The sequence below is a fragment of the Canis lupus genome, chromosome 14 (genome assembly GCF_048164855.1).
Source record: "Canis lupus baileyi chromosome 14, mCanLup2.hap1, whole genome shotgun sequence".
NCBI classification, from domain to species: Eukaryota; Metazoa; Chordata; class Mammalia; order Carnivora; family Canidae; genus Canis; species Canis lupus.
Window position 1 is genome coordinate 46,951,254 of NC_132851.1, and position 12,707 is coordinate 46,963,960.

At 52.7% G+C, this 12,707-nt stretch overlaps 1 protein-coding gene across 18 annotated transcripts in view; it reads left to right on the top strand.

Annotated features, from left to right (window-relative positions):
- Positions 1–12,707, top strand: part of DCUN1D4 (defective in cullin neddylation 1 domain containing 4) — an 81,768-nt gene that overhangs the window by 7,961 nt on the left and 61,100 nt on the right. For 4 of the 18 annotated variants that reach the window (XR_012007106.1, XM_072775007.1, XM_072775008.1 and 1 more), the window contains exon 1: positions 3,846–4,313. The exons of 1 other annotated variant lie outside the window; for it this stretch is intronic. Coding sequence is in view for 6 of the 17 variants with exons in the window: in XM_072775021.1 (XP_072631122.1) it covers positions 3,815–4,313 (499 nt within the window). In the remaining 11 variants the exon portion in view is untranslated. Of the gene's footprint in view, positions 1–2,077; positions 2,220–2,497; positions 2,686–3,317; positions 3,340–3,474; positions 4,314–12,707 lie in introns of those variants that run through there. 13 more of the 18 variants (XM_072775011.1, XM_072775013.1, XM_072775016.1 and 10 more) reach the window with 11 other exon arrangements.

Here is a 12,707-nt window from a genome sequence, read left to right on the forward strand (position 1 = left end):
ATGATCAATAAAAAACATACAAATATTATGCATATAAAATAATATGAATTTGTGTAGGATATATATAATTTATTATCTCCTAGATAGAGGATAGGTTGAAAGCATCAATGGGATAAAGAATGCAGGAGCAGCTCTTCTGTTCGAAGTAAGGGCAGGCTCTCTTAGAATTAGATCTGCCCTGGGGCACCTGGGTGGCTCAGTTGGTTAAGCAGATAGCCAAAGGCTGGGTGGTGATCTCAGGGTTTTGGGATTAGCCTGCAGGTATCAGGCATCAGGCATCATCAGGCTTCCTGCTCAGCGGGGAGCCTGCTTCTCCCTCGCCCTCTGCCCACCCCCACCTTCCCTACCTTGTGGGATTGCTCTCTCTCTCAAGAAAAAAAGAAAAAAAAAAAAAAAAAAAAGAAAAAAGAAAAAAAGAAGAAAAGAAAAGAAAAGAAAAAAAAAGTAGATCTGTCCAACAAGGAATGGTCTATTTCAGAGTCCAGAGGTAATTACCCATCTCTGTGAGGCCTAGCAGGTTAAAGGTCACCCATATGGATGAGATTTTCGAGGAGAAACCTAAGGTCAGTTCTGAGATTCTATGATTAGGTGAAGGGATTCATAAACACTTGGATGATAGAAATATGATAGACATAAAATTATAAGGATATAATTTACCCCTGAGACATTAGGGATTAAGGGGGATAAGAGTGGACTACAATAGAAGTGGTGTGGGACAGAGGAACTGGTTTGGTCCTGTTCTTTCAGAATATCTTGGTTTTGGCTTGACACTTATCCCTTTGATTTGAAACCTAAATTTCAGAACGCTGAAACTCAAAAGCCTTGGGCTGATGAAACCTAAAACCAAAGCGACTAATGTTTTGTTACCAGTTGTTTGTGGTGTAACCCATTCCTTGAGAGGGTGTAATGCCCTGGCTGTAGGCTGGGGCAGGGCCTAGGGATACAGGGTAATAAGGTAGGTGTCCTGTGATTGGGGACTATCCTCCCCAGTATCTCAAAGTGTTACTCTGCTGCATTATGGTTAGAGTGTGTTGAGTCGGTTGGAAGGCGTTGAGAAAAATGGTTGCAACTGGTGAAAATGGTGCGAATTCTTGCCTTAGGTCCTAAGAATTCCCTTAAATTAACACCTTCACGTTGCAGCCCAACCGAGGCCCCCCGCAGAGTCGGTGAATCAGGTTCAGGCTGAGTGTCCTTGAGGCCTCGGCACCTCCCCTCTGGACTTGCCAATGCGCCAGCCTGAGCCCCACGCTCAGAGCGCGGCCCTAACTCGCCGTGGGCGGGGCGTCCACCGAGGTGCGTGTGCCCGACGGTGCCTCGCAGCGTCCGAAGCCTGCACAACAGCTCACTTGTGACCCGGGGCGGGGGAAGAAGTGTGTGCATCCTGGAAGGGACGTGCATTTCGCAAACGGGGAGAGGAGGGTCTGCTGTAGTTGCACGAGGCACGGGGATCTGCTCCCCACCCGAGGGTTTGCAGGAAACGAGGACGCGGCGATTCCTCGTCCAGTTTCCCGCGGTAGGAAACACCCAGCGGGAGACGTCCCAGCCCAAGTTGGGCGCGGACCGGGCTCCTGCTGAGAAGCGCCGCGGGGCCCGCGGGGCGCGCGAGGCGAGTGGGGGCCCCAGGTCGGGGCGCGCCCCGCCCCCCGTCCTCGCAGCGGGACACGCGCTGCCCCGACCGCGCTGGCGCCCCGCGGCTCCCCGCGGAACACCACGCGTGCTTTGTTTCAGAAGCCGACCCATCCCTCTCGGTTGGTCTGCGGCTCCACCAATCCCGCCCGCGGCGGGGCGGGGCTTCAGGGTCAAGGTGGACCAGTTCCCCAGCCTCGCCCCTACACGCGCTCCCGGACCCCCGGGGCTGAGTGACAGCAGCCGGGCCCAACCCGCGGCCCCAGCCCGTGGCCTCCGCCGGGGGCGGTGCGCGGACGCGGCGCCCGGGCCAATCGCCGGGGCCCTCCGGGGGCGGGGCCTCCCTGCCGGGCCCGGACCGGCGCCCTCCGCTCGCCCTTCGCCCAATGGGAAGCGCGGGGGGGCGGGCCCCCGGCCGGAGCTCGGCCAATGGCTGGAGCCGAGGGGGGCGGGCCCGGAGTGCTGGCGGCTGGTCCTCCGCTCCGAGCCGAGGTGCGGCGAGCCGGTGGGGGGACCGCGAGGCGAGCGCGGGAGCCGGGGCGGCGAGCGGGGTGTGAGCTGCCCGAAAATGCACTCGGATGCCGCCGCTGTCAGTGAGTAACGGGGGGCGAGCGGGCCGCGGCCGGCGTGGCCGCCACTCTCCGCTCCGCTCCCGCAGTCCCCGCCCCGCGCCTCCTGTCCCGAAACGCGCCCGGAGCCCCTGCCCGGGAGCCACCCCTTCCCCTCCCGGGGCCGGGGCGGGCGGTGACGCTGCGGGCGGCGCGGGGCGGGGGCGGGGGCGGGCGGGGGGGGAAGGGGCCGGCCTGCCGGGGAGGGCGGAGGGGAGGGGGTGGGGACTGGCTCCCTTTCAGTGTTGGGGGCAGGGGGGGGCGGGACGTGCGATGCAGGGCTGGGACCGGAGTGCCCGGGGTGAATGGAGGTGGAGGCGGCGGCGGGCGCTGGCGGGCAGGGCCGGGGGTGGCACCGGCGCGGGCAGGGGGAGAGGGAGCGAGCGGCGGGGCGCAGGGGTGAGGATTTCCTAGGGGCTGAGCGGTGCGGGCGGCTCCGTGAGAAAGGCGGGTGAGTGCGAGGGGAGCGCGGGGGCGGGGACAATGGGAAGAAGGGCTGGATGGCGGGGGCGGGGGGAACAATGCGGTGGGGGAACGGGGGCAGCGGCCGAGCGGGGCAGGGCGGGCGGGGGGCGGGCACCGAGGCGAGGGCTGATGTAACGGGAGGGCTCGGGGTGCGATGGGATAGTTGGGGAGTCCGGCGGGCGGGAGAGGCGTCGGGAGGGTGGGGGGGGGTAACTGGGAGTGGTGAGAGGGGGCAGGCGTCGGGGTTTAATAGGATTGAGCAGGTGTTGGGGAGAGAGGGGGGTCGGGAGTGAGGGGAGAGGGAGGCGGGGAGGCTCTGGGGTGCAGGATGGGGGCAGGGGTAGGGGAGGTGCGGTGGGGGTGCAGAGCTAGTTGGGAGGAGAGGGGGGTGGGGAGGGGCCAGGGCGGGGGGAGGACTGTCAAGTCCGGATTCGGTCCGCGCGGGGCTCGTGGGGGGGAAGGTGTGAGACTCTGTTTCCTGGGAGGTGGTCCCTGCCCCCGATCCAGACGGGGTCCTTGGAAGGGGGAGCCCCGAGCTTCGGGGTGTGGGGCGCGGAGGGGGCGGGGCGCGGCGGAGGGGGCGGGGAGGTGCCCTGAGGTTGGCGCTGGCCGCGGTTCCCCCAGAGCGGCGGGAAGCGAGGTCAGCGCTGGCGCGGGCTCCGGCTGCGGGACCGGGAGGCGGGGCCGGGGCGCGGGCTGCGGGTTCGCCGCGGCGGGGTCCGGAGGGGTCGGGCCCTGCAGACCGGGGGTGTGCGTGTGTGCGCGGGGGGGGGAGGCTTGCGCAGGGGAGGTGTTGGGGTCCCAGGCAGTCCGTGGGTTTGGCAGCCTGTGACGCAGTTGTCTAATTTCTGGTCGTCAGGTGTGGACGCTGGTGCTTGGGGACCCGCTTCCCTGCAGGGAGGGCCGGGCCCGAAGCCCCGCGCCGCGGCCGCGGGGCGCGACCTCGGCCAGGCTTGCGGGGAGGACGCTTTAGGGGTTTCCTTTAGGGTCTGGCTCCGGTGGCCGGGTGTGAAGGGGAAAGGCGGCCGCGCGGCATTCTGGGACTTGTAGTCCGCGCCGCGCGGGGCCGCGGTTGGGTTGGGTGCACGTGGGTAACTGTGGAAACGAGTCCCAGAATGCCGCGCGCCGCTCGCAGCCTCCCGGCGCCGCGAACTCGTGCGTTCTCCCCGGCGGACCGCGCGAGCCCCGGGAGCCCCTCTGGTCCCCCGGGAGCCCCTCTGGTCCCCCGGGCCGGGGCGGTTCCCCGGACCTCCTCCCGCGTCGGCGGGCGGGGAGGACCGAGCCCAGCGCGGCGCTTCCGCGCCGGGGCTCTTGCCTCTCGAGGGGCTCGCCCCGCCTGCCTGCGGCGGTGGCCGCGTCCGCAGGGTAAATGCTCGGTCCTCCACCGTCTGGCGCAGCGGTTTGCGGGCGCGGAGGCGCGGCGCGGCCCGGGCACAGATTCGGACGCCGGGTGTCGGGTGGCTCCGGCGTCCGTGACCCCCGGGGTACGGGCTGGGGGCGCAGGGGACTCCCGTGCACGCCCCCGTGAAGACCGTCTAGATGGTGTGCGCGTGTGTTTCCTGGGCCGTGCGGACCGCCCAGCGCTGGGACTCTTTGGGAGAAGATGGTCTAGAAGTGAGTGGCGGAGGCGGCGGCGGCGGCGGCGGCCTGGGGGGTGGAGGGTGGACCCGTGCCCATTCGGAAAGCCCGCGTGAAGGAGCGGAGGGAGAGAAGAGGCCTTGAGTTTTCAGGGGAACGTGGGAGGCAAATGAGGGTAGCAGAAGGTAAACCGGGGTGGGGGGGACCTGGAGAGGTTTTCCTGGTTCTTTTGTTTGTTTGGTTTTGGTTTTTTTGTTTTTTTTTTTGCTCTTAGCTGCAGCTGTAATGCCTTTCTTTCCCTTTGCCTCTCTAACATTGGAGCCCACCGTCTCGGCTGTAGAGCCCCAGCGCCTCCTCCCAGGCCATTGCCGTCCCCTCCCGTTTGAGTGCTGAGTCTGTGCCTGACAGAACGTGTAATGTGAGGGCAGTAAGATGAGCTCGGGGATGACAGACTGGTTGTATGTGATCTCTAAGGTCTTAATGAAACTTGTGGCTGTCGGTTGCATAGTCCCAAGGACGATATTCTAAGGATCCTAATGATGCTGTTTTACCAAAAGGGCCTAAGATTTGGAAGCTTTTAGTATGGTTACATATACACACACACACACACACACACACACACACACACTGAACTTGCATACTTGATTAAGTGGTTGATGGTTAAATAATGGCTCAAAAATCGGGCAATGGATTTTTTTTTTTTGGGGGGGGGCAGGAAAAAATTTCTCTTACATTTCATTGATCTTACGATGAAATGTTCAGGAAGCCCTTTGTGATATGTGAATATGTAATACGGACATGTTTTTTAAAATACATGCTTAATGCTAGAATTTGTTCACATGAAGGGTAAAGTGTACGAGGTTGGAAACAAGAGTTATGATTGGCTTCAAGACAGTGTTTTAAAATATTAGGCTAGTCATTTCTTTCCCTTTTTTATTTTTGTTACATCCCAAAGGGCAGGTGCCCTTTACACACAGAGCCCCTCTCCTCCAGGCCCTCCCCCAACCCTAGGTTTCTAAACATGATCAGTTTAGACTTTATGCTGTGGATTTTAGGTTCCTCTGATTTTTGACCTTGGAGTGGTCTTTTTTCTTTTTTTTTTTTAATTAAGAGTTTTTGTATTTTTTTGAAGCTTTATTTATTTATTTATTTATTTATTTATTTATTCATGAGAAATACAGAGAGAGGGGCAGAGGCACAGGCAGAGGGAGAAGCAGGCTCTCCACATAGGGAGCCCAATGTGGGACTCGATCCCAGGACCCTGGGATCACACCCTGAGCCAAAGGCAGATGCTCAACCACTGAGCCACCCAGATGCCCCTTTTTCTCTGTTCTGTATTGGAAAGGATTTTTAACTTATCTTGTCTATAACATAATATTGCCAGAAAAGAGAGTCTCCCTCATTTTCTCTGCCTCAGAGGACATCTGTACATTTACTCTTTCCTTCCTCTGTTCCTGCCTCCAAGAAGTGCCCCATCGATACTTGATCATACTTTTTTTTTTCAAATGTTGTTTATCATTACATCCCTTTATGTTTTTATCTTTAGCTGCTCCCAGCAGCTCTTAAAGCGTATTGCTTTCTTTCTGACTAATAATATGTGTTTGCATTTTCTCATCTCAATAATAATGATCTTGTTAACTCAGCAGGATAAAAAACTACCTGTCAGAAACTGACCTCATGATTTGACCAGTATAGTATCAATTATTGGCAAGTTAACAATACACAACTAAAAATGGCATAAATAATAGAACTTCTTATTGTCCAGTAGCAAGAAGTATAGAGAGTAGATGGTTTGTAAGGCTCGTGCAGTGTCTGAAATCATTCAGACTGTGTTTCATTCAGTGTTTGAAGACTCTAGGCTCTTTGCATCCTTTTATTCCTCTGTTTTTAGTGTTTGGCTTATGGAAAGCCTCAGGCTCATTGCTTCATGTTGGCAGTGTGGTTGCTGCGGCCCCAGACATCAAGCCTGTGTTAGGGAAGGAAGATGTTTTCTTGTAATTCCCTCTTAGCAGGGAGGAGTCTTCTAGAAGGTCACCTTGGAGACTTCCCCATCAGTGTCTTGGGTAGAACTGATTTCATGGCACTGCTCCTTGTAAGGAAGGTTGAAAAAGTGAAAGTCTGGCATTTTTCAGCTTCTTTTATGAGATGTGGTCTTTGCTAGGGTGGAACAGTGAGGAGAATGCTCTGAGTTGGCAACCCACAGGTTGTATTCCTGAGCCAGCTACTTTGTCCAGCTATCTCTGGCTTGGTCTCAATCTTTTTTAAATCTGTTGATTTATTTTTTTCTCCTTTGAAAATAATTAAAGGTGACGTGCTAAGTATAGATAAAAGCCTGCGAAGAGAAGGGAAATAGGGGCACCTGGGTGGCTCAGTCAGTTAAGTGTGTGACCCTTGATTTCGGCTCAGGTCATGATCTCTGGATCTGATCCTGCGGTTGAGCCCAGGGTCAGGCTCCACACTCAGCAGGGAGTCTGCTTGGGATTCTCTCTCTCCCTCTCAAATAAATAAGAGAAGGAAAATAAATTGTAGATTTGCAGGCTGCGCATAGATGCTTGCCATAGGTTACAAATAGGCCATATATTTGGCTCTGAGCTTCCTGGTAGTAGTCAAAACAAAGAGGAAAAAAAGGCTAATTAATTTTATTCATTTAGTTAATGAAGCTTCAGTTCATGTAATAACCCAAGGTGGAAACTTAAGCATTTCTCATCCTCTCTTTTCTTGGCTGGTGGTAAGAGAGACACTGCATCGCCTCCCATGCTTTATGGAACTCTTTCCTACCTACTGCCATCGTCCTGGGGCTGACCTGTCTTTTCTTACGTTGTCATGAAATTCAGAGCTTTTGCCAGCCTCATCCTCCTCTTTGTCCCCTTGGTCACCAGGTACATCATCTTTGTCCTTAGGATTCCCTTACACAAAACCTCGAGGGCCCCGTTTGCTTAAGGAAATATAGACTTCTCCACACATGGGGTTGAGTCAGCTAGTGAGGTTTAAGCTCAGTTTGTGTGTTCCCCCCGCCCCGCAGACTACTACCTCCTTGCCCGCTGCCTCGGTGCTATTTCTGGGGAATTGTTCTCTTCTGGGTTCCTCTTCCCTCTCTTCCCACTCTTGCCCTCCGTTGACTCTCTGAACTGTGGTTTGCCTCGGTTCTCAGTTCTGCCTAATTTAACAATAGCTGCATGTTGACTTATTTGTCCTCTCCCCAATTAGATTATTACTCCCTTGAGACCTGGGACTGTCTTATTTAGTGTCCACTTTATCATCCATGATGGCCTACACAAAGTAGGCCCTCAAAGAGGGATTGAATTGCACTTAAATGGTCAACTGTTAAATAGTGAATTATCTGGAAAATTTTAATTCTCCCTCCTGCTATTCAGCGTGCGTCCGAGTCATCTTTCATTGTCTTGGGATTTTTCTTCAGGGAGTACAAACTCCCTCTTACTCATTCTGTCTTGTTTTTGGACGAAGTCAGCCATAAGCAAACCAATTTAAATAATATTTCTCTTTAAATACATGCAGATGTCAGTTCTGAAGACTGTGGCGTGGAGAAATTGTCTGGGAGAAAGTAAAATGCTGGTGATGTGCTAACGGGCCAGGAGTCTGCGTGTGAAAATGCATGCTTCCATTTCAGATCTGGTGTGTCAGTCTTGTGAAGATAAGGCTAAGGCAGGACTTGACAGGTCTGACATTACCCCTCTTTTTGTTTTATGACCAGATTCTGGTCCTTAGGGTTTGTTTCATAATGTTAACTATACGTTGAGATCACTGGAAGGCTTTCTTCATTTAGAAATTAAACGTTGTTAGTTGGAGGTGAATTTTCTGATTATCTGACATTAATGCGGATATCTTTTTATAGTTGGTCATCTTGAATTAGTGTTAATAGCTTTTCATAGCTTGTTCTTTTTTCTTATTCTGAGATTCAGGTTAGGAGAAGGACCTCTTGAGAATTATTCTTTTAAGCAAACATACATTTAAAAAATATGCTTTAAGTAGAAAAAGATATTGAAATGCATTAGATAGAATCCTGTCTTTTAGCAATCGTTGTATTACTGTTTCAGATCTAAGGATTTGTGTCCTTTATTCTAGAGAAGTATTTGCTATTCTGGGTTTGAATTACTTTTCTTTTAATTAGAAAACACTCTTAATGAGTCATTTTCAATTTAGGAAGGTAGGTCTTTGGAATTAAGTGATATACTAAGTACAACACTAAATGGTATGAAAAAGACCCCCACCTTCCCCAAATAGTGTTACCCCTGATTAGGATTCTTTATGTCTCTCTTTGAGGATTTTTTTTTTTTTGTAAATTTTTTTTTGGGAACCCTTTTATTACCTGCTGGCCTGTATCACTAGTATTCCCGGAGGTGGCGTGTCATCCGTTTGTTTTTATGATGGGCATTGTCAGTCTTCAAGGGCCCTGGCTCTTTCTCTGCATGGGAAATGCCCACCTTTGCAGGCAGGGCCGCTCAGAGACACCCACCGGAGTGTGACTCTGAAGCTGGAGGTGAGTGTTGGACAGAAGCCGGGGGTACCCGGAGGCCACTGGGGAGGGTGGATGGTGGGGGCAGCTGCCAGCTGTGGTCCCAGGGGCCAGGACAGTTCAGGCTGTGTCAGTGTGCTCTGCTTCAAGCCCTCGAGTTGTGTGGCTTGGTTTTCTGGGTGGCCTAGACCTGTGAATTACCTGATGGCCCTTTAAAAACGAAATCCCTGTTCTTTTACATTGGCTAGTTGGTTTCTGAGGCTGGAAACTAAGAGTTCTGATCAGTACAGCATCCATACCTGGCACTGGTCAGTACGTGTAGAGGCCCGTGTGGAGAAGGGCAGTGATGGGCCTGACCTGACTCTAGAGTCCCGGCCGGAGGTTACCCAAAGGACGGAAGGGGCACATCGTCGGTGTCACTTGTGGGCGCTGCCTTGCCGGTGGTCAGGTGGGCTCTGAGCCCTACAGCAGCCACCCTGCTGGACCTCGTTAGAGCTCTTCACTGCTTGTCTTTCCAGTCACCTCTTTGTCTTAAAAAGAGATAGAGAGAGAGAAAGGTGATGCTCAGGAGCTAATGCATAACTTCTATTGCGTCTTTTTGGATCTAATTTGGGAGTATTTGCTATGGAAATGTTATTTGTGGCTGTTTTGGGGTAGACTAGTTAAAATTCCTATCTGATATTCTTTATTGCTTTTTTAGTTATTTATAATCATATATATAATATAAAATTGTACCTTTTTTAAGTGTATAACTTGATCAGTTTGGATACATATCTCTAGTGGTGTAACCACTACTAAAATTAAGACACAGAACATTTTCATTTCCCCCAAAAGTTCCCTTGTGCCCCCTCGCAGGCCGTATTTCACCACCTCCTACCACAACCTTTGGCTTTTAATACATGTCACCTTGGACCGTGTCCACGTTAGTTGATGATTTGTCATTTTGCTGTTCGTGGGGGATATTGCAGTATAAAAAGGTGTGATGAATCTCCCCCCCCCCTTTTTAAAAACTGAATTATTAAATCCAAAGAAAAACTATCAGTGCTATATAAATTATAAATCTGGTAATGATTTACCACATGGGACTATCTAGACTGAAATGACTTGTTCTTTTGAAGTTTTCCAGTGGATGGCTGTTCTGTATGGCCCAAAGGTACCTAGTGCTAGGATTTGCTCCATGGATGTGATGATGTCTTTTAATTGTTATCTAGGTCAGGTTGGGAGACAGGAAGGCATGAGAGGTAAGTGTGGGCCTTCGAGTCAGAGTGCCTAGATTCAGATCCTTGCTCTGGTAGGTATTAGCTGTGTGACAGTGGGCAAATTACTCCTCAGCTACCATGTGCACTTCAGTGGTCCTCCCGCATAAGGCATACCGACCGCAGAGTAGGACTTGTTCGGTCCACAGTGGTGATTGAGCATTTACCACGTCCTAGGCCCTTCCTCGTCTCACATGCAGTTCTGATTCCAGCAAAGGGCAGGGAGGCAAATAAACAGGTAGACCGGATAGTGTGTCAGATGGTTGTGAGTTCCGTAGGTAAGAAATACAGCAGGGGGTGGGGCACGCAGACGTGTGGGCCAGGGGAGAGCAGTGGAGGGTGCTGTGGATTTGAATAGCGGGGGTCAGGTTTTAAGACCTGCTGGGACTGAGGGGCATTCCAGGCTGCGGGAAGGTGAAAGCAGAGGCTCTGAGCGGGAGCAGGCCTGGAATAGGAATTGCAAAGACGCTGGTGTGCTTGGGGTGGAGGTGGGGGCTGGGCAGGGAGAAAGAAGCAGGAGGCAAGATCGGAGCCATCCCACTGATTAAATGACATAAAACATAGTTTGGAGAGGTGCTTGGCCCTTTCTTCTGATTTTATGGCTAACAGTTGCTGTGTAACGATGTTGTCCTCATTAGGCTTTGAAAGGAGACCCCTCTTTTTTTTTTTTTTTTAAGATTTTATTTGTTCATGAGACACTCAGAGAGGCAGAGACACAGGCAGAGGGAGAAACAGGCTCCCTGTGGGGAGCCCGACGTGGGACTCGATCCCAGGACCCTGGGAGCACAACTTGAGCCGAAGGCAGACACTCAACCACTGAGCCCCCACCGGGGTCCCCTGAAAGGAAACCCTGGAGAGGAAGAGAGGTTATCAGAAAGAACCAAGTGGGGCTTTCCCTCACTTAGCCAGTCACCAAACATTTGAGGGGTTCTTGTTGCCAGGTGGGGGCTTCTTCCTTAGGTGTAGTGGTGCAGGCCCAGAGGTACCGGACAGGTGACGTGGCACCACGGCAGCTACGTCCATTGGATGCCCTGGGTGCTCTGGAAACAAAGGGGAAGCCGTTAAAATTCGACTTCATGGAAGGGTTAGTGTGCACCCCGTGGGGTTCACTTTTCAAGTCGTCCCGTGTGAAGAAAAAGGTCTAGGTGTGCCTGGTTTGGAGGGGCCTGCGGTGGGAGGGTGCTTTCCCAGATCAGGGGGTGGAGGAGACCCAGGGGACAGCATGGGTGAAAGCATGGAGGATGGGAGTTCTGTAGGCCTGGGGTGTGGGGGACGGGGCAGGGCTGGGTGGCGAGGGGGGACCAGGGAGAGCTTGTGAGTTGGCCTGGAAGGGGAGGACGGGAGCAGGAGGTCCGAGAAGGTGGGACCCGGGGAGAGAGGAGGAGCAAGGGTGGGAAGGGGCTGAGGATTGCTGATGACTGGGCTGTCAGCACCTCCATTTTACAGATGAGAAAGTTGAGGTGCGGAGAGGTTAACTCCTTTTCTCCAGGTCACGCAGCCTCTGCGTGGTGCATTGAGACTTGCACGCAGGCCTCCATACTCCAGGTCCGGGGGTGGCGCCGCTTCGGCTTGGTTCTTAGGGCGGCCCTGCAGGTACATCGGGATTCCCTGTTTCCTCTTTGGCCCGTGAACTGGGACGGCACTGCTTCTGATCTGATCAGCTCCGCTTTGCTGTTGGTTCTTTTGTTCTTGGAATGGGCCCAGCAGCATCAGGATGTGGGAGGAACTCCTCCTCTCCCAGCGCTCCTGTCCCCTCATTTCTGCCGCCTTCCTCTCAATGACAGCAGGCATTTAAAAACTGATTCTGACGGGGGAGCTGATTATGGCAAAGAAAAGTATTGCACACCTTTTCTTAACTCACTAATGAAACCGTCAGTTTAGTCTTCTTACATCTTATTCTAAATAGATAGGTGTTAACTACTTCCTAAATATGCTTTTCACGTTGTTTTTAAATATGGGACATACAATGTTGCAGAAAAGCGAGAAAATGTAAGTTACCTCTTGGGGTGCCTGGGGGCTGCAGTCAGTTGGGACCTGCTTCTTGGTTTGGCTCAGGTGGCGATCTCGGGTTGTGAGCTCGAACCCTGTGTTGAGCTCTGCGCTCAGCAGGAGTCTCCTTAAGATTCTCCCCCTGGCGCTCTCCCCACTCGTGTGCGTGCTCACTCCCTTTCTCTCTGACTCTCTCAAATAAAATAATCTTACCCCAAAAAAAAAACAAAAAACCCCTTTACCTTATAGTAGAGCTACTAACATGTTTTGTGTAACATCTTTGAAATTCTTTTCTTTTCTTTTTTAAAGATTTTATTTACTTATTCATGGGAAACATACACACACAGAGAGAGAGGGAGAAAGGGAGAGGGAGAGACACAGGCAGAGGGAGCAGCAGACTCTATGCAGGGAGCCCGACGTGGGACTCAATCCCGGGTCTCCGGGGTCACGCCCTGGGCTGAAGGCGGGCGCTAAACCGCTGGGCCACTGGGGCTGCCCCATGAAGTTATTTTCTTCTTTTTTCCGCCCCCATAGTTGAGATTGTCTTTCTCAACCCCTTTAATGCCATTCCCAACAATTAGACCACAAATTATTTGCTATTAATTAAACAGGAAGCTGAGAAGGATGGTTGTACATTCAAGTCCAGACAACTGGCTCTCGATGTCATACTCGTAGTTTTTTATTTTATTTTAAAGATTTTATTTATTTATT